The sequence below is a fragment of the Centropristis striata genome, chromosome 17 (genome assembly GCF_030273125.1).
Source record: "Centropristis striata isolate RG_2023a ecotype Rhode Island chromosome 17, C.striata_1.0, whole genome shotgun sequence".
NCBI lineage: Eukaryota > Metazoa > Chordata > Actinopteri > Perciformes > Serranidae > Centropristis > Centropristis striata.
The window spans coordinates 2,904,844-2,930,492 of NC_081533.1; the positions used below are offsets into that span (position 1 = coordinate 2,904,844).

Below are 25,649 nucleotides of genomic sequence, written 5' to 3' on the forward strand. Positions count from 1 at the left end.
TTTTTCTTCCTGTCTGTTTTTGGTGTCTGTCTCGGTTGTTTGTAAGTGTCTGTATTATATGTTGAAAAATTAAAAATTAAATAAATACTTTAATAAAAAATAAAATTAAAATTAAATATTAATATTATCATTATTATTACTTTATTTTGAAACTTTTATTGCAATACTAATATAAAGCCTAATATAATATCCAAATATAATATATAATAATATCACCTTAGAAATATTTCTAAAATACGATCTATGCTAACTTTTAGAGACACAGAGACCATTTTACATGCTTTTATCTCATCACGCTTGGATTACTAGCAAAAATCCATTTGGCTCATTCAACCTAGCCCCAATAAAGTTATTAACTCTTACAGTTCTAGGTGTATTGAATTTTGGTTTGAGTATAGACACCACAGTCTAAATAAACATATTTATCAATGTGTTGCATGTTCTCATAGAAACACTGAATTATGTATGAAAAAAGTTGACAAAGACGTAAACGAAGGACATTTTCACTATAATTTAATTAGTTTTAATTAGTTTTGTAACCACACAAGACAGTTTCTGTTAGTTATTGTTGTTGGTTTTTTTTTTTAAAAAACTCTTTTTTTTTTATTTCAGTAAATGAAAATGTTTTTTCAATTCTAGTTTTCATTATTTTGTTAGTTTCCGTTAACGATAATTAAATATGGTGGGTTCTGCTCATTTTCTAGAAGAAAATAAACATCTAAAAAAATCAGGTTTATAGAGCTTCATGCTCCAAATGTCACTGTGTGATTATTAAATTCAATATATAGAAGCATTATTTAGTGTGCAGACTGTGTTTTTTTCAATGTATTCCATTAAATTAATGTGTTTTTAGATGTATTTTTATGGCATGTTTGATCATTTTGAAAGTTGATGATGATGGTGTGAAACAGAGTTGGGAGAAAATTGATATAAAAACATAATTCAACGTGTTAATGAGACTTTATTTTATTTTTAACCAGTACATGTTGATATTGGTGTAATACACAAAAAAATGCTTTAGACATGCATGAGCTGGTGTTCCATCTCCTCTCGTGGTTCATTTATTCAGGACAAAGAATAATTTGAGGGATGATGTGGTTTCCAGCTGGACATTTTCCGTTTAATTCAACGGTAAAAATGTTCAGTTCAGCATCAAAAGTTTCACATAAAACATTGAGGCTATCCCAAAGAGTTTCCTACCTGTGACAGTGAGGGAGTCGCAGGAGGCTTTAAGAGAACAGACCAACACCAGGAACTTTAATCAGACAGCACAATGAGCAATCTGTTTTTATTGAAGGCATAAGACAATCTTATGATGTGGATATCAAAAAGAAAAAAGGCTACTAATAATGCTCTAACAACTTTTATTTTTTCTAAAAAACTACCACTCAGAGAAAATTTTTTCCTGCCTTCGTCTCACCACTAGGGTTTCTCTCCAGTGTGAACCCGTTGGTGAGTTTTAAGGTGAGAACTCTGAGAAAAGGTTTTCCCACATTGGTCACACCAGTACGGCTTCTCTCCAGTGTGAACCCATTGGTGTCTTTTAAGGTTAGAACTCCGAGAAAAGGTTTTCCCACATTGGTCACACCAGTACGGCTTCTCTCCAGTGTGGATGCGTCGGTGGTATTCAAGGCTAACACTGTGAGAAAAAGTTTTTCCACATTGGTCACAGCTGTAAGGTTTCTCTCCAGTATGGATGCGTTGATGACTTGTCAGGCTGTTTAGTCGACTGAAAGCATTCCCACACTGGTCACAGCTGTAAGGTTTCTCTCCAGTATGGATGCGTTGATGATTTTTCAGGCTCTGTAGTAGACTGAAAGCATTCCCACATTGGTTGCAGCTGTAAGGTCTCTCTCCAGTATGGATGCGTTGATGTATTCTCAGGTTCTGTATGTCATTGAAAGTCTTCCCACACTGGTCACAGCTGTATGGTCTCTCTCCAGTATGGATACGTTGATGATATCTCAGGTTGCGTTTTTTATTGAAAGTACTCCCACATTGGTCACAGTTGTAAGGTTTCTCTCCAGTGTGGATGCGTTGATGTATTCTCAGGGTATCCCGCCTATTGAAACCATTCCCACATTGGTCACAGCTGTAAGGTTTCTCTCCAGTATGGATGCGTTGATGTTTTCTCAGGGTATCCCGCCTATTGAAACCATTCCCACATTGGTCACAGCTGTAAGGTTTCTCTCCAGTATGGATGCGGAGATGAACCTTTAAACCTCCAGCTGTTGAGTAGGTTTTGTCACAGAGCTGACAGTGGTGCCGTTTGAGTCTCTCTCTTCCTTCCTGTTTCAACAGACAGAAAGAAAGAAAGAGAGACACGGTGGTGAGATGCCATGGTGGAGTAAGCGATTTATAACCATAAATAATATTTAGAGCACGTCTGTACAACATAACCCTTTATGTTCAACTGTTAACAGGTGTTACCACCTGCAGGGTTAGACTCCACACAGAAAATGTGTTTGTTATAACAGTGGCAGAGTGAATTGTTGGCCTTCGTCATCATCGTCTCAACTTCAGCTTTTTTCTCTTTCTCACTTCTAGAAATAAAACATCACTTTTAATGAGGTAATAACTAATTTCATACACTTATTCATTGATATAATTTGAAGCTGTATACTTTGAAATAGGAAGGGAAACCCTGTCGGCACAATGGTTACTTTCACGCACCGCCACAGAATGGAGACCGACCACAACAAAATTATTCTGTTTTTTTCCCTCTCTAGGGGATTAAAAAAAAACTGTAATGTCTGTAACGTTAGCCTACGCACAGAAAACACCACATTCACATCAATAAATAAATAAATGTTTTACAATGAACCGGGCCAGTCGGCGCGGCCAAGAGCTCCAGGCTACTAGCTTCCACTAGTTAACGAGGACGACACCAGCTGCGGGGCGCTAAATCGTTAATACACGGGAAGTGTATCCTCAGTGGTAGCTGGAATCTGTACACGGGTTGTGCCAAATGAAGAAATTCCTCTCTGAGTATTAAGGGCAACTTAATTGATATGTAATTAATATATAACGGTTAGGATGATATGACACGGACAACTACCACACTGACTTGTACCTGAGGACCTGACGGAGTCGTATACATAATAGTTTCCAATAATAGCATTCTAATCCATCACTTATATCATGTTAAATGCTTCACATGGAATTGAATGTTAATTGCCTGCTGCTTGTTTAACTTGTTTTTTTAGTGCTTACATTAATGCAGTTTGTGCTGGCAAATTGTCTTGTGATTTCTGAAAATGTCATCTTAAGTGAAAATTATCATTCTAACTTTCGGTAGAGACTCAGGTAGAATAAAGGAAACGACACACAAACTTCACAGCTCCAAGAGCGCACACACCAAGTCTCAGTCTCTCTCTCTCTCTCTCTCTCTCTCTCTCAGTCAGTCAGTCAGTCAGTCAGTCAGTCAGTCAGTCATTCTCTCTCTCTCTCTCTGGCCAAAAGACGGCACATTTGACGTTGGAGTGTGTGAGGATCTGGAGTTGAGAATTAAAGACTACAAACACAAAGACAAAAACAAGAAACGACAACAGAAAAGGGATTTGGAACTGAAAATCCTGAAATTATTCAAAACAGAAGGTGTGCGTTACAGGAAAAATCTGAGAGAGGCCATAGTGGAATCTAAGAATAACACAAAACGGTTCTCATTCCCTTTTGCACAGAAAATAGACAGGTCACAGAACAGCAATGAAGTTGCAGGAACATATCCATCGCTGGCAGGCGTCATACATTTTGACGGACAATTTGGGTACAGCTTAGAGGAGCCGAATAACCAACAACCACGGGGTAATCAGTCAAGCAACAGAGATCAAACAAGCGACAACCACACACACAACAGCCCTAAAAGGTCAGCAGAGAGCCCAAATGCAACAGAACATTCTCCAGTCAGACGAGCAGACACAATGACATCAGACATTAATTTGGCCACAAACAGAGAGCAACCACAACGCAGTGAGACTACATTTACAACACAAACACGAGTGACACCAATGAGAAATCAGACCTGGCTGCCGAGTCATTGCAGCTCCACCAGACGCAGGGAACAAGTACAGACAAGGCCTATACTAGACTGTTTTACAGACAGGCGGGAGAGTATGGGGAAGCCAGGGAATCCATCACAATCATATTGGGGTGAATTAGATCCAACAAATGTGGATAAAGAGAGACAGGTGAACAGGACTACAATACAAGAGTTAGAGGAGGAGATAGATAAAACACATGGTGATGTGTGTGTGAGACAGGAAATGGATCAGGAAAGGGAGGAGCCAGCACAGCAGAGAGGACACAGAGAGAGAAGTCAGAAAGCAACACCCCCATTTTTCCAGTACAAAAAGCTGATAAATCAAAATATCGGCTGGTTCACGACCTGAGAGCTGTAAATGAGGCCATAGAGGATTGGCCAGTTGATGTACCAAACCCTCACACACTTTAGACTAATGTGCCGCCGTTGTAGAAAATCTTTCAAGAAAAACAACTGACGACCAGGTCGATTTGAATAGCAGCCTTGTGCAGGATTTATTTAGCAAGTATCAAAAAACAGATTCAGATGCCAAAGGTGTCAGACAAATCCAAAAGTCAGATCAACACTGAGAGACAACACCCAGTTTCTCTCTTTTTACTTTGCAGGTTGGTGTGTCATTGTTTCTGTGTCACTAAGGTCCAACGTCCTGTCATTTCCTGTTATGAAAAACACTTGATATAAGAGCACACTTGGGATTTCCCAAATCCGAGCTGTTCATATCTCAATCAAGCAGAAGTTTCCTGTAAAGAGACTGTGACTGTTGGTCAGATTTCTGTGTGTTTATCAAAACATATTTGATGCATATTTAAACTGCTATATGTCAGATATTTTAATACATCTTCAAATTAATTCTACGACATATCCACCCTTTAATGGAGATATCCATTAGCAACATCTACAGAAGTTAATTTGGAAGATGTGTGTTTCTAAATAAACATGGGACCTCTAAGGAGATTTAAAAATTAAACAGGAAACATCAGGCAGGTTTGGCTAGTGAGTTTTTCCTTTTGGGTGTGGGGACTTTCCTGCAAGATATTGTTTTGTGGACAAATAGGAGTTTGATATCCTAGTATCTACATATACATTTTAAAAATGTACAACACATCAACAAAGTAAGACACTTTCTAATGGTTATGAGCAAACCTTCACCAAATACCTTGATTAATTATTATGAGGTACCCAAGTGGATTATAAACATTGATAAATACTTCTGTATGTTCTGTTGGTAAGATGCGGCTCAGTGTACAGTTGGTGAAAACCTCATACAGGCTGTCATGTTTATGCATGCAAAATCACTAAAGGAAAAATAGCCAACATTTACACTGACTGGGCTTATGCACATGGTGTGTGTCATCTATTTGGAGCTGTGTGGAAACAAAGAGGAACAGCAGGAAATGGTGTATTGTGTGGGTGGGCAATTGGCCATCTGAGAGGAGATTCAGCTTGGGGAGGGGAGGTGTGCAACATCAAAGTCCTGAACACAGACAGAGGGTGGATGGTCCAACTTAACAGAAGAATAGTTCAATTAGGTCACACATATGCTTTAGAAACTAAAGCTACTGATGATGGTGGAAATCAGGTGAGAGAGATCCAATCCTAGTCAGCCCCTATATACATCAATGAGAACTTTAATCCAGGTACATTTAACCCTAGCTATGAGGTCACTACACCCAAAATAGATGTGTATATAATTACAACACCAAGGCCAGGTTTGACTACTGCACCACAAACTAGGTCAGAGCCACACACACACACACACACACACACACACACACACACACACAACAGAAGCCAACTCCCCAACCTGATTTCATTGGCCAGAATGAGGAAGTGAAGACTACATTAAAACCAAGGCCGCCGCCTACCAGGAAAAAGTATCCCCCGAGGGAAAAGAATGAGAGAAAGGAAATAACAACCCAACTGAGATCACCAAGACAACCCCGAGAGTAGATTACTGCCATTGGCTAACGACTCCCATGACAACACAAACAAATCAGAAACAGGAAATAACTGTCCCACCCAGTATAACAAAGGCAGCTTATTGGCAGTGGCCACCACGTCCAGTGACAAGGCCTCCACCACATAAGAAAAAGACACTAAAGACAACTATGGTAACTACAACAGAGGAAGATTTGGACTATTACGACACATATGATGACAACCCAGGATTAGAGCGGGTTTGGAATCAATACTCCCGTGGATCACAATAAATAAAAATGTTAACTGAATAAATGATGTGTATTACAACCAACAGAGATTCATTAATTACACAAGTGAAATTCTGAAGGCAATCGGTGAGCAGTTGCATGCAACCAGTATAATGGCAATATAGTGGCAAAACAGACAGGTGTTAGAATGGATATTAGCAGAAAAGGGAGGTGTCTGTAAAAGGTTTGATAAATACTGTTGCACATTTATTCCTAATAACACAGCACCTGATGGATCTTTTACTAAAGCCATGGAAAAATTACAAAATCTAACAACAGAAGTAAATGAGAATGCTGCTCAGGGTGGCCTGTCTCTGGACTGGCTGGACCAAAATTTAGGAAAAATTGGAGCCATATTGGCTAAAACAGCAATCATTACTGTAATAGTTCTAATTGTGATTCTCTTTCTGTTGTGTTGCATCACACCTATCCTGAGGAGTTATGGCCTGGGACTGCTGGAGAGCCAGACACTGTTCTTATCTTATGTATCTTATCTAAGGTTCATATTCCATGTTATAAGAAAAACTATAAATATTCATATATACACAGATAAACAGATACTGCTTAACATATTCTCACACATATACACATCATATGATTTTTGCTCAATTATCCTTGTGTTTGTTTTCCATATACACTGGTTCACATATAAGCATAGAAACACACATTTACATCTTCATGTGATTTTACCTTTGTGATGGTTTTCAGTTATCTTTGCATTTGTTTTTTAGTTGCAAGTGTGTTTGTCCGAAGTATAACTTTTGTGTTAAAGCAACATCATCATAAGTCTAATATAAACATATTATCATTAGTATAATCAGTCAGCATATACATTTTTTTTTCAGAAATTTTCATTTTTGTGTTCATTATACTGCTGGAGTAGTGTTGAATCATGAATTAACCACACAAATATAGAGAATATGTAATCAGTTAGGCATGTAAAGATATCATATTCATTTTCCGTGTCTTATCATGTTAGAAAATACAGATATCATGTTTGTTGTTTTAAACCTTAACAGTAGATTACACACGTATATATTCTGTTTGTCCTCATAGAAAGAGATAAATAGTAGCAGGAGTTGTATAACCAGGTAACATGTATCATCCATGATATGTATTGATGATGATTGATTTGTGATATACTCTGGATGTAAACATATAATGGTCAGTTATCAGGCTCAGTGATTGTGAGGTGATTGAACACTGTGGGACATAACAGGAAATTACAGGACATTGAACTTTAGTTACACAGAAAAAATGACGCACGAACCTTCAAACTAAAAAGAGAAACACAGGGTGTTGTCTCTCTCAGTGTTGTTCTGCTCTTTGGATTTCTCTGTCACCTTTGGCATCTGTATCTGGTTTTGATACATGAAATAAATCCCGCACAAGGCTGCAATTCTAATCTTCCTGGTCGTCAAGTGATTTTCTTTAAAGATTTTCTATGACACAAGCCTCATTGTTCTCTGTGAGGATTCTCCTGAGGACTCATGAAACAACAACAGAGTCTCATCAGGATGAAACCAGGAAACACTAAATACTCAAAGATTGTTTCAGCATCAAGAGGAAACCTGCAGCGGTTCAAACTGATGATTTTACTCTTTATGGTTTCATTAATATTCACACATGTATGTGTCTAAGTTCTGTCTGCACCAACTTACATTCACACAAACAAATCACCGTTTTTATCTGCAGGGAGCAGAGAAGAGTCTGATTCTGATGAAGTTACACAGAGAAGGAAAAGTTCAATAAACTACTTTTGATTTAACGAGAAAAGAAACTAAACCTGGAGCTTTTTAGAGCTGATCGGTCGCGGAAAACAAAGTATTTAATGTGTCCCACTCATTTGTACATGAAGCCAGAAAACACGGAGACAACAGAATAAAGTCTGACCTGAACATCGGTGCTATCAGAGCCTGCTGCTGGTCTACTGGAGTCCTCCGGGTCCTGGTTCTGCTCCATTCCGCTGTGTGCTGCCGGTCCTGGTCCTGGTTTCCGTCTGAAGAGGACTCTGTTGTGTTGCAGGCTGACTCTATGCCCCGCCCCCCGCAGCTTCTCATTGGCTGAGCTATGAAACGCTGATCATCCAATCAGAGCAAACTATTTATATTTAAAGTTATTTTTAACACTTTGGAGTTTGGAGCTGTTTTGACACTATTTTTGTATATTTTTTTCAAAACAACCTCACCTATATGACCTGATCATTTTTTAATTTTGACTTACTGGATCAACATTTTGAAAACACACAAAAACACACATGAAATACACAAAAATCAACAAAAAAACCTTAAACATAAAAGAATATATGAAATCAATATATATATCAATAATAAAATGCTGAATGTACACTACAGAATTTGAAGATATCTACAAAAAAGGGAAAATAACACTTTTTTTTTTTTTTTACCATTGCTGAAAAAGTGTTAATGCATTAAATTGGACATGGAAACTTGTGGAAAAGCCAAAACTTTAGAGTTCAGCTGACAGCAGGGAAACATGCTGCTGAACGTTTTTAGGTTCTGACGTCATGAAGAAGTCGTGCTCCGGCGCTTTTGGTGGATCCAGAGGGTTAACTCTAATGTAAAAGTGTTTGTACATTCCTTAATTGTTATTATGATCATTATTATTACTGTATTTCGGGGCGTCCAGGTGGCTCACACTGGTAGATTGCTTACCATTAAGGCTGGGTCCTTGCTGCAGCGGAGCCGGGTTCGAATCCGGCCTGAGCTCCCTTTGCCGCATGTCTTCCCCTCTATCACCTGCTTTCTATCTATCACTTTCAATAAAAAAGCAAAAATGCCCCTAAAAATAATCTTGAAAAAATAAAAATTATTACTTAATTTCGAAACTTTTATTTCAATACTAATTTAAAGCCTAATATAATATCCAAATATAATATATAATAATGTCACCTTTGAAATAATTCTAAAATACGATCTATGCTAACTTTTAAAGACACAGAGACCATTTTACATGCTTTTATCTCATCACGCTTGGATTACTGCAACAGCCTTTTTACCTGCCTGAAGCAAAAATCCATTCATAGACTCCAGATTGTCCAGAATTCAGCTGTTTTAGTTTTAATTTGGTTGTGATTTTTTTGTTTTCAATTTCAGTTAGTTTTAGTTAATTTTTAGAGTGAGTTTGCTAGTTTTAGTTTAGTTTTTATTAGTTTTAGTGTTTTATTTTTTTTTTGTAATGGGCTATGTGTTTGGTACCAGATTCAAAGAGGTCATAATAAATTTTGCCTTTATTTCCTTTGGCTTATCCATCTTAGCCCCAATAAAGTTATTAACTCTTACAGTTCTAGGTGTATTGAATTTTGGTTTGAGTATAGACATCACAGTCTCAATAAACATATTTACCAATGTGTTGCATGTTCTAATAGAAACACTGAATTATGTATGAAAAAAGTTGACAAAGACGTAAACGAAGGACATTTTCAATGTAATTTAGTTACTTTTGTAACCACACAATAGATTTTCAGTAAGTGATTATGTTATTTTAAAACTCTTCGTTATAAAGAGTGAAGGATAGGGTCATTTAGCTTAGCTTAGCTGTAACTGTGTTAAAACTATTATTTGTTAAAACTTCAGTGACTTTGCAGAAGAGCTGTTCAACAAACATTTAAGGCTCCCTTCCTCTATTGAGCTGCAGGTCAAGAGAGCACATCGTGTCCTCATACTGAACCTTTCCACTAAACCAGTCAGAACTAGATCAGGGTTCAGCTGTTTCACTAAATGAAATACGGTGGGTTCTGCTCATTTTCGAGAAGAAAATAAATAGAAAAAAAAATCAGGTTTATAGAGCTTCATGCTCCAAATGTCACTGTGTGATTGTTAAATTCAATATATAGAAGCATTATTTAGTGTGCAGACTGTTTTTTTAATGTATTCCATTAAATGAATGTGTTTTTAGATATATTTCTTGGCATGTTTGATCATTTTAGCCTATTCTTTCAGCTGCAAGATGATGGTGTAAAACAGAGTTGGGAGAAAACTGATATAAAAACATAATTCAACGTGTTAATGAGACTTAATTTTATTTTTAATCAGTACATGTAGATATTGGTATAAAAACATGCAAATAATGCTTATAAACATGCATGAGCTGCTGTTTCATCTCCTCTCTTGGTTCATTAATTCAGGACAAAGAACAATTTGAGGGATGATGTGGTTTCCAGCTGGACATTTTCCGTTTAATTCAACGGTAAAAATGTTCAGTTCAGCATCAAAAGATTCACATAAAACATTGAGCCTATCCCAAAGAGTTTCCTACCTGTGACAGTGAGGGAGTCGCAGGAGGCTTTAAGAGAACAGACCAACAGCAGGAACTTTAATCCGACAGCACAATGAGCAAACTGTTTTTATTGAAGGCTTAAAACAATCTTATGATGTGGATATTAAAAAGAAAAAAGGCTACTAATAATGCTCTAACAACTTTTATTTTTTCTAAAAAACTACCACTCAGAGAAAAAGTTTCCCTGCCTTCGTCTCACCACTAGGGTTTCTCTCCAGTGTGAACCCGTTGATGAGTTTTAAGGTTAGAACTCTGAGAAAAGGTTTTCCCGCATTGGTCACACCAGTACGGCTTCTCTCCAGTGTGGATGCGTCGGTGGTCTTCAAGGCTACCACTGTGAGAAAAGGTTTTCCCACATTGGTCACAGCTGTAAGGTTTCTCTCCAGTATGGATGCGTTGATGCATTCTCAGGTTCTGTAGTCGACTGAAAGCATTCCCACATTGGTCACAGCCGTAGGGTTTCTCTCCAGTGTGGATGCGTTGATGACTTCTTAGGCTCTGTAGTAGACTGAAAGTATTCCCACATTGCTCACAGCTGTATGGTTTCTCTCCAGTATGGATGCGTTGATGATCTCTCAGGTTGTGTTTTTTATTGAAAGTACTCCCACAATGGTCACAGCTGTAAGGTTTATCTCCAGTGTGGATGCGTTGATGTATTCTCAGGGTATCCAGCCTATTGAAACCATTCCCACATTGGTCACAGCTGTAAGGTCTCTCTCCAGTATGGATGCGTTGATGTTTTCTCAGGTTCGATATCTGATTGAAAGTATTCCCACATTGGTCACAGCTGTATGGTCTCTCTCCAGTATGGATGCGGAGATGAATGTTTAGACTTCCAGCTGTTGAGAAGGTTTTGTCACAGAGCTGACAGTGGTGCCGTTTGAGTCTCTCTCTTCCTTCCTGTTTCAACAGACAGACAGAAAAAGGGACACGGTGGTGAGATGCCATGGTGCAAGCAATTTATAACCATAAATAATATTTAGAGCACGTCTGTACAACATAACTCTTAATGTTCAAGAGTGAACAGGTGTTACCACCTGCAGGGTTAGACTCCACACAGAAAATGTGTTTGTTATAGCAGTGGCAGAGTGAATTGTTGGCCATCGTCATCATCGTCTCAACTTCTGCTTTTTTCTCTTTCTCACTTCTAGAAATAAAACACCACTTTTGACTTCTGACTTGGCTCTCAACAGAGGCGGTCGCACTCTATTTCTCTCTCCCTCCCCCTGTGTTTTTCCCTGCTTCACTCCTCTCATCTTACTTTTTGGAAGACTCTCTCTACACTGCTCTCAAAAAAACAAAAAACATGGATTTGATCAGCTGGTCTCTCAACTGGATCAAACCGGAGACCAGCAGGGACGTTTTTACCATCGACAGGATTAGTAGCAGAAATCGCTGCCACTTTCACCCACAGGCCAAATTCCAATCTTATCTGGCTTCCCCAAACAACAGCCTTGGCTCGAAGGCCGTTGCTAATCTCCCCTGCTGAGGAATGTAGTGAGACACTACCATCCCCCCCCCCCCCCCCCCCCTCAACCCCCACAACCACCCGTTGACTGTCTGCCTTGCCCGGGAGCCCAGGAAGGAAGGTCATCTCCTTAGCAACGTCTTGGCTATCGCTTGTGTTATTCCAGCGAACTGAGACGGGACTGATTATGTGCTGGACAGGCAGGTCTCAGGCCTACACACTCAAACTTCCACATATACAGATATGCATACACCCCCCCCCTCCCCCCCTGTGGCAGGTCATAAGTCTGTTCATGTTGTGTAAATATCGCGGAAAACAAAGTATTTAATGTGTCCCACTCATTTGTACATGAAGCCAGAAAACACGGAGACAACAGAATAAAGTCTGACCTGAACATCGGTGCTATCAGAGCCTGTTGCTGGTCTACTGGAGTCCTCCGGGTCCTGGTTCTGCTCCATTCCGCTGTGTGTTGCCGGTCCTGGTCCTGGTTTCCGTTTAAAGAGGACTCTGTTGTGTTGCAGGCTGACTCTATGCCCCGCCCCCCGCAGCTTCTCATTGGCTGAGCCATGAAACGCTGATCATCCAATCAGAGCAAACTATTTATATTTAATGTTCTTTTAACTCCAATGCCCAAGTTTTTCTACATTTCTTTATTATTATTATTATTATTACTACATTTCGAAACTTTTATTCCAATACTAATATAAAGCTTAATAGCCTAAATAATATCCAAATATTGTTGTTGGATGGAGAGAGATTTTTCACTTCTTGACATTTAGTAATAATTCTGTCCCAGTCAGAGGAGCGTGTGGCTGATTGGCGAGGTTATTATAGTTAATGAAAACTAATGAAATAATGAAAACTAGAATTGAAAAAACATTTTCGTTAACTGAAATAAAAATTAAAATATATATATTTTTTCAACTATAACTGAAACTGTCTTGTGTGCTTACAAAACTAACTAAAACTAACTAAAATTAAAGTGGAAATGTCCTTCGTTTTCGTCTTTGTCAACTTTTTTTCATACGTAAACCTTTTTGGTTGATATGAAATCTATTTCATCTATCTCGTTTTATGACTTAATAAAGTTATTGGGGCTGAGATGGATCAGACAAAGGAAATAAAGGAAACATTTATTGTCACTTTTTTAAAATCTGGCACCCAACAAATCTAAAACTAAGGCTAAAACGAATAAAAAAGAGACAAATTTACGAGAAAAAAGTGAAAAATGTACAAGAAAAAAAGTGACAAATTAACCAGAATAAGTGACAAATTACGGGAAAAAAATGTCAAATTTACAAGAAAATAGTGACAAATTTACAAGAAAAAAGTGACAAATTAAGCAGAATAAGTGCCAAATTCACGGGAAAAATTTGTCTGTCACCCAACAAATACCTCATTACAAAAAAAAACTAAAACTAATTAAATCTAAACTAAAACTAAGCATAATTAAAACTAACAAACTCACTCAAAAAACTAACTGGATTTAAAAACAAAAAATCACAATGAAATTAAAACTAATGAAAAATCCAAATCTATTATGACCTTGGCATGTGGCTGATTGTAAATGTTTCTATTGGGTCAGGACTGCTAGTGGAGGAGACGCTGACGCTCTGGTGTCCAGCAGGATAACGCTAACACAACATTTAATATCCTCGGCTAGAATTCTGGTTAAAGAATTTCACGGTGGCAGGGTGTATTTATTTTAAATGATGTTCTAATGATAAATGATGTAGCCCAAACGTGGTTTGGTTTGTCACCATTAACCCTTTATCGGGCGAAGAACCGTATTTGGTAACTTAATATTTCGAGAAAAAAGTTGCAAATTTATTAGATTAAAGTGGCAAATATACAAGAAAAAAGAGTTGCAGATTTTAGAGGTTGAAAATGGCAAATCTGTGCGGAAAAAGTCGCAGATTTACGAGAAAAAAGTGGGGAAAAAAGCAACTTTTTTTCTCGCAGATTCACCACTTTAAATCTCATAAGTCTGCAGATTTTTTTCTCTTTTTTTCTGCGGACATAACGCCTCTGTTGGTCAGAATACAACAACACAACTCAAAAACAACATCATGAAACACACTTGTGGAGCTTGAAGGTATTACTCCGAAAAAAGCTTTTCCCGCATTTGTCACACCAGTGCGGTTTCACTCCAGTGTGAACCTGTTGGTGGACTTGAAGGTGGGCACTCCTTCCCTCACAGATGTATGGTCTCTCTCCAGTGTGAACACGCCTGTGGATACTCAAGGTATTGTGCTGATTAAAGACTTGCCACATTGGTCACATCTGAATGGTTTCCCTACAGTATGAATGCGTTGATGGACTTTAAAGTTGTGACTCAGAGAAAAGGTTTTCCCACAATGGTCACAGCTGTACGGTTTCTCTCCAGTATGAATACGTTGATGGCGTATCAGCTCCTGTGACTGACCAAAGCTTTTCCCACAATCGTCACAGCTATACAGTTTCTCTCCAGTATGGACGCGTAGATGAAGCTTTAAGCTTCCAGCTGATGTGAAGGATTTGTCACACTGCTCACAGCGGGGATGCTTGAGCCCCTTTCTTTTTTCCTGTTTCTAAAGCACCAGACAGAAAGAAAGAGAGGGTAAGTGAGATGCCATGGTGGAGAAAGCTCTCTAAAAGTATGAATAATATCTACAGCATGTCTGTAGAACCTCAATGTTCAAGCCTGAACAGTTCATTTCTGTCTGCAGGACTTTTATTCCAAGTTTGGAATAAAAATAAACAGTAACACAATGACCCGCCCTCGGCTGTCCTTCATTGGCTGGGCCATGAAGCCCCGATCATCCAATTATAGCAAACAAACGCTTGTCTGTATATCTATGGCTTCTAGACCCTAACAAGTCTTCCATTGATAGCAGCTGACTGTAAGATGTTTAATTAATTAATAATAATTATATTATCACAATGGGCGATTAACCTGACTAAGCAGAAAGAGTGACAGCTGGAACAGCCAATCCACAGTCGTCATATAAAATATAAATAATATTTATCTTGAGTTTATCCATCGGTTTCCTCTGACCTCAGATAATGACAAACCTATGTGAGGGGAAAAGTCAAAATATGTGAACTCAGTTTGAAAAACTTATTTAGAATAAATCCAAAATAATCTTTCTTTCTTCTTTAATGTATTCATCTTTTTCGTCGATAGGCAAGGAGCATTAAATTCCTGCTTCCAACAATAGAGACAGACTGCAGCGCCTCATACATGTTTTTCCAATAGATTGATTAGATTTAAGCAAATCATATAATTACTTTAGCACTCGATGTTGGCAGGCTAAGGAACTTAATACTGCATAACTTTTTTTATTATCCTCATTCAACCACAACACAGGTTACATAGTGTCAATAGTGTTTAGCTAAACTAACAGAAATGAAGTAAGCCTCAGTCTGACTTTGGATATATGACTTTGTAACAAAATTCACTGCATACTTAAGTTACATGAATTGACTTTCAGAATTGCACAATTTCCCCCATTGCAACTGCTGATGTGTAACGCCTGTATCCACTTTTGTCCTCTTAAAAGTTTTCTTCAACCCTGTGGAGTGTCCAAAAGCTCCAAATCCAGACTTCTTGATGACATCCAGACAAGAAAACAAAGCTTTTATTTAGCATGATAGTGTTTTGAAAGTTAAAAAAAAGATTCAAAATCACATTTTATGTTGGACTAAAGGACTAAAAAGACACATGACCAAAAAAAGACACAAAATGACAAAAAAAAGACACAAAATGACAAAAAAAAGACACTTAATGACCAAGAAAAAAATGCAAAATAACTAAAAAAGACACAACAAAAGACAAAAAAAGACAAAAATTCACTGCATATTTAGGTTACATAAGTTAGTTTCAGAGTTGCACAATTTCCCCCGTTTCCTCCCACTCGGACCGTGCGCCAGCTGTGTGAAAAAGAAGCGCACCCTTCTTTCTTGACAGGACAAGTCCTTGTGAGACTGGTCCTGAAGAGGCATGGCAACACTCCTCCAATCATTGGAAGAACACACCGATGGAACAGGATTGAAGGTGTCCATTGTTCAATTCAGTGCTACAGTTTCAAAACTAGTGCACGACAAGGGTGTGGTCTCCATTACAGCACCATTTGTCTTTATGAGGTCTTTTCAACATCAATAAGATACCTGCAGCAGTTTCAACTGTTTATTTTTTGTTTTTTTTATTTTTTCAATATTTATGGTTTTATTAACCTTTTGGAGTTCGGGGCTATTTTGTCAGTTTTTGACTCCTTTTCATTCTGCCTGTTCATAAACCAGTTAAAAATCTTTACCATGACGTGTTGCTATCATTGTTTTCAGCACAACCTCACCTATATGACCTGATTATTATTTTTTTTTATTTTGAATTACTGGATCAACATTTTGAACACAAAAACATTCATAAAAACACACAAAAAATACAAAAGATTACAAAAACACACAAAACAAAAAAAATTACAAAAAACACACCAAAACACACACAAAATTACAAAAAACATATAACACACAAAAACACAGAAGAAATGACAAAAAACACATGAAAACACACAAAAAACACATGAAAACACACTTTTTTTTTTTTACAAAAACACACATGAGACACATAAAACACAAACACACCAAAAACACACCCAAAATAAAAAAAACACACAAAACTAAAATTACAAAAATAACACAAAATTACAAAAAAACACAAAAGCACACAAAAAAACAAAAACACATGAAAACACACAAACACACAAATAAATTACAAAAACAGTAAACACAAAAGATTGCATTCAAAATGCTGAATGCACACTGCAAAATTAGAAAAATCTGTGCAAAAAAGTTTTTTTTACCTTTGCTGAAAAAGAGTTGATGCATTAAATTGGACATGGAAACTTGTGTCAAAGCCAAAACTTTAGAGTTCAGCTGACAGCAGAAACATGCTGCTGAACGTTTCTACGTCTTAACTTCTGTCTGCACCAACTTACATTCACACAAACAAATGCTGCCATTTCTTTGCTGCAGGGAGCAGAGAAGAGTCTGATTCTGATAAAGTTACACAGAGAAGGAAAAGTTCAACAAACTACTTTTGATTTGATGGAAAATAACAATCTGGAGCTGATTGAACTGATGGAACCTGTAGTACTACCTGTCTGTAGTTTGTTCCTCAGAACAAAGAAAAACACACACAAACACAGAACCTGGAGCAGTTTGAACACGTTTGATGAGACACCACATTCACACCTTGACCTGCTCTGACACACACACACACATACACACACACACACACACACACACACACATACATGTCTTTGTGTAGTTGTGAGGACCACCTCTTCCCCTAGCCCAACACACACATTTCAGGGTTTACCATCTCTGTTAGGACCTTCCCTGAAATTCATACAGATGATTAATTAAGGCCTTTAGAGGCTATCCTAGCATTTTCTTTGTGAGGACTGGAAAAAATGTCCTCACAACTACAAATGTCCTCACAATGTTGGTATTCTGCCATGGGTTGGTCCTCACAACTATATGAAGACACACACACACACACACACACACACACACACACACACACACACACACACACACACACAGAGCTGCCTCACCCCATCCAGCAATATTCCTGGAACCAGAGAAAGCTGGACCAGGATCAAACCCCTCCTCTGTGGTCATGAAATCTTCCGCTTGGGAACAAAGACAAAACGTTGCTTTCGAGCTCACCTCAAACAACTCTATTGTTTGGAGAAAATAAATCCTAAAAACAGAGAAAACCTCTGACCTGGACTGGATCGGTGCTCCCAGAGCTGCAGCCTGCTGCTGGTCCCCTGGGGGCCTCCAGGTCCTGGTTCTGCTGCTCCATTCTGCTGCTGCTGGACTGAGTTGTCAGCATGACCCGCCCACACAGCTTCTCATTGGCTGAGCTATGGAACGCTGCTCATCCAATCAGAGCAAAGGATTTCTATTTATAAGTTCTTGAAATACCCAAGTTATTCTACATTTGTTTATAATTATAATAATAATAATGTCCTTTTTAAACTGAGCTTTTCTTTACTTAACTGTATATGTATAATATAATCATATATATACACATATACATATACACACACACACATATATAGTTTTACTTTACAACAGTCAGCTCATAATATCTGCAGCATTCACTTCAGCTCATTTAAAGTTTAAAAAACTAATAAAAATCAACAGAATAAAATTTAATAAAAAATAATTAAAAATGTTTTACTAACTTGAGTGTAGTAACATTTTACTTTTTTGCAGAGATTTTTCTAATTTTGCAGTGTGTTCAGCATTTTTAATGCAATCTTTTATGTTCACTGTTGTGTTTTCTGTAATTTCTTTGCGTGTTTTTTGTGTGTTTTTTGTAAAAAATAATAAAAAAAGCGTTTGTGTTTTTTGTAATTTTGTGTTTTTGTGTTATTTTTGTATTTTTTGTGTGTGTTTTCATGTTTTTTGTGTGTTCAAAATGTTGATCAAGTAAGTCAAAATGTAAAAAATAATAGTCAGGTCATATAGGGGAGGTTGTGCTGAAAACAATTTTTCAAAAATGGTACCAACACGTCATGGTAAAGATTTTTAAGTGGTTTATATACAGGCGGAATGAAAAGGAGTCAACAACTGAGAAAATAGCCCCAAACTCCAAAGGGTTAATGGTGTCAGATAAATATTAATGACAATAACAGCAGTAAAACAAAGACTGATTCATGGATTAACAGTTTGAAACAACAAGTCAAAGCTTCTCTTTGTGTGAGATACTTTAATGAAAACATAAATACAAGGTTATTAAAGTAACAACTCTGACAGGATGCAGGTTCAACAAAAATCATCACCTTCACGAGGAAAAAAACCCAACCCAAAATTAAGTTAAATAATAATATTTGTCTTTTATCAGACTTTCAAAACAACAAAGGTTTGTTCAGTCTGAAGACAAACATTTTCATCTCGTCTCAATTTAATTCTATGGGTTTGAACTATTGATCATCTAATTTGCTTCGACGAGAATCTGAACAAACCTCCACAGATTCAAAACAATATTCAATCAGAGAAAATAAAAATGTAAAATAAAGACAGGGCTCAAAAAAAAAACGAATGACTGACGAGATCAAGATCAAATTGGATCATCAATCTCGGTAACACTTTACAATAACCATCATTTATAAATGGTAAACAGATTAATCTATTAATGTTTAATCATCATTTATAAACCGTATATAGGCCATTTAGAATGGTAAATACATAATTTATTAATGTTTAACTAACTAAATCATTTATAAATGGCAAATAGATGGTTTATTAATATACGTTTATAGTTGCTTTACCATTAACAAACAATTACATTATAATTAATAATTTATTAATAGTTGTAGTTGCACTCATTATAGCATTTTTAACACCATATTAAGTATGTTAGTGATTTTGAAATTATTCATTTACCTTTAAGATATTGTTTTAAATCATTTAAATAATAAATATGTTTATAGCACTTTGTAAATGGTAAATAATTGGTTTATAAACCATTCATAAACATTACTTAATTGGTGATTGTAAAGTGTTACCTGAATCTCTAAAAGTGCTGTGGCAGCAGGCCTGGACGATCGCATACATGCTGTCGAGAAGATAAAGTGACCGATCGCCCGTTTTTAAGCTCTGAATACAAATACACAACACACGGAGAGGAGGCAAAGAAATGGTGAGCTTGGCTCTAAACGCACTCACTACGATGTGTGAACCCGTTGGTGGTCTTTTAAGTGATAACGCCGAGCAAAGGCTTTCCCACATTGGTCACACGGGAACGGTCTCTCTCCAGTATGGATCCGCTGGTGGATTATAAGGGAACTACTCTGAGAAAAGCTCTTTCCACATTCCTCACATCCATACCGTTTCTCTCCAGTATGGATCCGCTGGTGGACTATGAGTGCACTGCTCCGAAAAAAGGTTTTACCACATTGGTCACACCGGTATGGTTTCTCTCCATAATGCGCTCGTTGGTGGTCTTTTAAGTGACTACTCCAAGCAAAGGTTTGCCCACATAGGTCACATCCATACGGCTTCTCTCCAGTGTGAACTCGCTGGTGGATATGAAGAGAACTACTCCGAGCAAAGGTTTTCTCACAATGGTCACACCGGTATGGTTTCTCTCCATAATGAGCTCGTTGGTGGACTTTTAAGTGACTACTCCGAGCAAAGGTTTGCCCACATTGGTCACATCCATACAGTTTCTCTCCAGTGTGAACTCGCTGGTGGATATGAAGAGAACTACTCCGAGCAAAGGTTTTCTCACATTGGTCACACCGGTATGGCTTCTCTCCAGTATGAACTCGTTTGTGGACTATGAAGGTACTTCTCTTAGAAAAGGTTTTCTCACACTGGTCACAGCTGAATGGCTTCTCTGCAGCATGAACCCATTGGTGGGCTTTAAAGTTAGTACAGTTAGAAAAGTCTTTCCCACATTGTTCACACCAATAAGGTTTCTCTCCAGTGTGAAAGCGACTATGGACTATTAGGACACCTTTGGAGATGAAGGTTTTCGCACATTGGTCACAGCTGTACGGTTTCTCTCCAGAATGAACCCGTTGGTGGAGTGTAAGGCTGTCACTCCGAGCAAAGGTTTTCTCACATTGGTCACAGCTGTACAGTTTCTCTAAAGTATGAATCCGTTGGTGGCGTCCTAGATTGTCTTTGGTGATAAAGGTTTTCCCGCATTGGTCACAGCTGTACGGTTTCTCTCCTGTGGGAACTGTTAGATGAAGCTTTAGATTTCCAGGACATTTCTACAGCAGACAGACAGACAGACAGACAGAAAGAAAGAGAAAGACAACGTGAGTGGAACGATCCATTTTAAACTATGGATAACATTGAGACGACGTAGGTGGAACAATAATATTTCAGTTTGACTGACACATTTTACATTACATTACATTACATGTCATTTAGCTGACGCTTGTGTCCAAAGCGACTTACAATAAGTGCATTCAACCTGATGGTACTAGACATAGACCACATTCCTACATTTCTGCCTGTGACAACAAACTGCAGGTCCTGTCTGCTCCCATTTTTGTTAAGCAACCTGTGAATGCTCTAGTGTTTCTGTGGCAACGATCTGATATGTCGGCTGCCACAGCGGAACAACAAAGAAACTACATGCAACCATGGACATGTAATGCTCATTTGCAGTACATACATACTGCTTTAAGCTTAAAATAAAAATACTTTGTTTTCCACTGAAAAAGCAAAGTCTGTTGTGATTTTCACACGTCATGTGTGAACTAGAGGGGCCCCTGAAGAGTAGAACTTTAATAACATCCATGTCCTCTATATAATAAAACAGACAAATATTGGAACGTGACTTTATAAAGATAAATTAATAATATATAGATAGATAGATAGATAGATAGATAGATAGATAGATAGATAGATAGATAGATAGATAGAGAGTAAGTAAATGATGAAAATATGAATTTTAAAAAAGAAACCTACATTATTCTTCTGCAAGAAGATTGCGAAATATTTTCAGTTTTTTCCCTTTTAGTCTTTAAACTCCCATATACTGTCAATCCAATAACATTTTGGGTAATTTTACATTTATTTATCCTTCATTCGAGTCCAGAAAGCGCTTCGACAGTATACATTGTTAAACCAAACATGTTTAACCCTCCTCTCCTCTTGTTGGGCTCCTTTTTTACCCCAAATCATTTCCAACATATGATTAATATCAGTTAGCTTTAATAGAATTGCTTGATTGCATATGTGCCCCTCTGCATTCTTTATAGATAATATAAATTTTAACTTTCTTTATATTTTTACATGTTTCATACATTTTTATAGCACCATCCTCCTCAGGGGTCAAAAAGGAGCCCATGACATCAGACTGGTTTTAGGACATGTAGAAAAAAAAAATTAACAACTTTTTTTTTCACCTTTTAAGGCAACTCATGACCAACAAATTGATATATCATTTTCAGATTTTTGTCATTACTTTTGGTCAATTTTAGTCAAATATACAAAAAAGTAGGGCCTAATTTTCAAGTTTGTCGACAGGAGGACTACACAAGGGTTAAGTTTAAACTATATTTACTAACAATATCTAAGAATCTAGAGCAAAAAAAGGCTGGTTGGATTTATACTGTGTACTCTGACAACACTGAATGTATATAACAACTGCCAATCAACATCTATAAAAATGTTACAAGACGTTTTTCCTTTTGGAGAACATAAACATTTATTGTTGTATTTAAAAGTTATTATTTCAAAACCATTTATCATCTAAATAATTCCTGATATTGCATCACAGCGTAGTTCTACTCTGTGATAGTTAACAGGGTTGAAGAGGGAGTGGAACATTTCTAGAAACTTTCCATGGGAAGAAAAGCTGGGGAATTTTGGAAATATTCAAAAATTAAAATTAAAAAACCCCTGACGTTTCAACAGATTTATTTGTAAGTAGAACTGTAAGTTTAAAATATTTCATTAAACTACAGAAACATGAATGTCGAGTTAAACATCCCCAAAAAGTCCCATTCACCATGTAAGTCAGGGGTCTCAAACTCAAATTACCTGGGGGCCGCTGGAGGCAGTATCAAAATGACCAAAAAAAGACAAAATTACTAAAAAAAGACACAAAATGACACTAAATTACTTAGATTTCAAAGATAAAGAATATAAAAACTTAGTCGGGTCACTTTAGAACATGTTGTGCATCAAAGGGTTAAGAAACTATCTGCTGCTGAGGCAAAATGTTTATTTTCATCTTTTTCGGTGGTAAGAAATCACGTTTTAGCGTCTGTTAAACTACTGCAACAAACACATGTCGCCATTTTTATCTGCAGGGAGCAGAGAAAAGTCTGATTCAAATTAAAAACACAGAAGGAAAATATCTATCATCTACTTATGATTTAACGGGTAAATAAATTAAACATTAACCAATAGAAATAATGTTCATGTATGTTTTCTCAAATACATAAGTGTGTTTTTCAACGTTCTACAGCTACAGTAGCTTGTTGAGAAGCCGTCAAATGAGGCAGTGTTCTTTTTATTTATTTATTTATTATTGATTTATTATTATTTTGTTACTTAAAACAAATCTGAAATGGAATTGTTGTCCAACAGCACTATTAAAGTCACAATAATTATATATGTTGTGGAGATGCAAAGAAAAAGGCAAATTTTTGTTTCTGTAAGAAACGGTGTCTAGTTTATTTATTTTAAAATAAGAAATACCATAAACATAAATACTATAACGCCCAATGTAACGTTTATGTCTGTATGTACACTTTTCTTAAATTATACCTGTTTAGCTTTCAAATAAAGGGTTCACTCCAAAACAAAAGTTGCATGAATTAAACAACAGATTGACTGCAATAGGTATATAAATTCATGCCTCGTCAAATTGTGAGAAAAAAGGTCTAAACCAGACTGGAACATAAAAAAACTAAGTCTAAACTTTCTGCACGGACATGACAAAAGTGACGCGCGAATAGAAACGTGGCGGAACTGACTTTTGGGATTTTGTTTCCGCCCGTCGGGAATTATTTGACACACAGCTAAAGTTAGCTCGACAGTTAGCCTGTTAGCACCGGAGCAGGCTAGTTTAGTGGTGTAAGTTACCATGGTTACTAGGCGGTATGAGTTACCATGGTTACTGAGCGGGAAGTCACACAAACCACTTTGATGGAAAACATCTCTCACTTAAATTAGCGAGACTTTTCCTTCATCCACGTTGATGGAAACCGGGTTTAGTCTCGGTAACAGGATGAACTCTGACCTGAACATGTGATCCACTGGAGACCTCCTGCTCCTGCTCCTCCTCCTTAATCCCGCTCTGTCCTGGTCTACTGGAGACCTCCTGCTCCTGCTCCTCCTCCTTAATCCCGCTCTGTCCTGGTCTACTGGAGACCTCCTGCTCCTGCTCCTCCTCCTTAATCCCGCTCTGTCCTGGTCTACTGGAGACCTCCTGCTCCTGCTCCTCCTCCTTCATGCCGCTCTGTCCTGGTCTACTGGAGACCTCCTGCTCCTGCTCCTGCTCCTCCTCCTTAATCCCGCTCTGTCCTGGTCTACTGGAGACCTCCTGCTCCTGCTCCTCCTCCTTCATGCCGCTCTGTCCTGCTCCTGTCCTGTCTCCGCTGGTCTCTGCTGGTCTGGATCTAGATCTGCTCTGGAACACTCCCTGGCGACTTTGTAGCGTGTCGTTAAGCCACGCCCACTTCCGGTCCGTCTTCTTCTTCTGTTTTATGGCGGTTTACAAACAGCTTTCAGGATCAGTAGCGCCTCCTTCTGACAGGACTGAGGGTCGGAAATAACTCATGAATTACAGTCATGGAAAAAATGATTAGACAGCCTTGTTTTCTTCTTGTTTTAATGCCTGGTACAACTAAAGGTAAGACAGGTTTATTGTGTGTGTGTGTGTGTGTGTGTGTGTGTGTGTATGTATATATATATATATATATATATATATATATATATATATATATATATATATATATATATATATATATATATCTCTTTTAGTATATTATTATATATTACATAAATAAATAAAAATATATATATATATGTATATACATGTTATATAATTAATAATATAAATAATATATAATTTATAAAATATATATAGACAATATATAATGTTATAATGCACAATAAAATATATATATTACATATAATATATATAATAAATAAATGAAAAATATATATGTGGCAAACTTACTAAATATATATATTATATGTGTCTGGACACACACACACACACACACACACACACACACACAGATACACACACACACACACACACACAGACAGTGTTAGAATTTACACTTATCAAACAAATATAGAGACACGTTATGATAGTTAACACTTTTATTGCTGCAAAATAGGCAATAAACATGTTAGGAGGGCCAGTCAAGTATAAATATATATAACGATAATAATAATATATATTTACACAGAATGCAAAGGATTAGAACTGGTAACCTAAAGTTGAGTAAATTACTTCAAATAAAATATCTTATGTGACATGAAACTGCCTTTCAATGAATTATTTTAGTATGAAACTAACTTTCTTGTGGTTGATGTTAAATTTCCATCTGGTTCAATCTTAATGTATTAATATAATAATGTATTATTATTATTATTATTACTATTATTAATAATAATAATAATAATAATAATAATGTGACCTGTGTAATTTGAGCCAACATGGCTCAATATCTTCACATTCCTTCCACCAGGGCCTTTTTCTTCCTCCTCGTCTTCTGGGTTTTAGTTGCGTTGCCGTTGACGCTGCTGCCTCTCTTCATCTGGTACATGACTTTAGCTGCTTCATCAGAGAGAGCCTGCAGGAGAAACAAACAAGACTCCGAACGTAACCTCAGAGCTGAATACAGTGAGAATAATGTGATAAAATGGACAATCTTGATGTTTCTTTTACCCTCTTTAGTTTAAGGATAGAGATTAAATTTGTTGTATCATACGAAACAAGAAGATCTGAGGAATCGTCATTGACGTCAGAAAGCAATATGTTAATGTTTTGAACCCTTATACACCATAATATGTCCAATTAATTGATAATTAAGTCTTTTTATTTTGAGATTTATCTCAAATTAATCTTCAGGTTCACAGATGATGTAAATGTTCC

At 37.1% G+C, this 25,649-nt stretch overlaps 3 protein-coding genes across 3 annotated transcripts in view; 1 reads left to right on the plus strand and 2 right to left on the minus strand.

The window, feature by feature from the left end:
* The window catches only part of LOC131990124 (zinc finger protein 721-like), a 463,174-nt gene that overhangs the window by 311,966 nt on the left and 125,559 nt on the right, over positions 1-25,649 (plus strand). The window lies entirely within an intron of this gene.
* On the minus strand, positions 632-8,208 carry LOC131990098 (zinc finger protein 239-like). The gene is made up of 2 exons (XM_059355505.1): positions 8,140-8,208; positions 632-2,289 (listed from the first exon to the last, which is right to left on the minus strand). The coding sequence occupies exons 1-2, from the start codon at positions 8,206-8,208 to the stop codon at positions 1,423-1,425; spliced, it is 936 nt and encodes a 311-aa protein (XP_059211488.1). The 3' UTR covers positions 632-1,422.
* LOC131989530 (zinc finger protein 271-like) lies at positions 10,306-24,310 on the minus strand. Its single transcript, XM_059354774.1, has 3 exons — positions 23,781-24,310; positions 19,776-20,790; positions 10,306-11,384 (listed from the first exon to the last, which is right to left on the minus strand). Exons 1-3 carry the CDS (start codon positions 24,105-24,107, stop codon positions 10,747-10,749), a joined length of 1,980 nt encoding a protein of 659 aa, XP_059210757.1. The 5' UTR covers positions 24,108-24,310; the 3' UTR covers positions 10,306-10,746.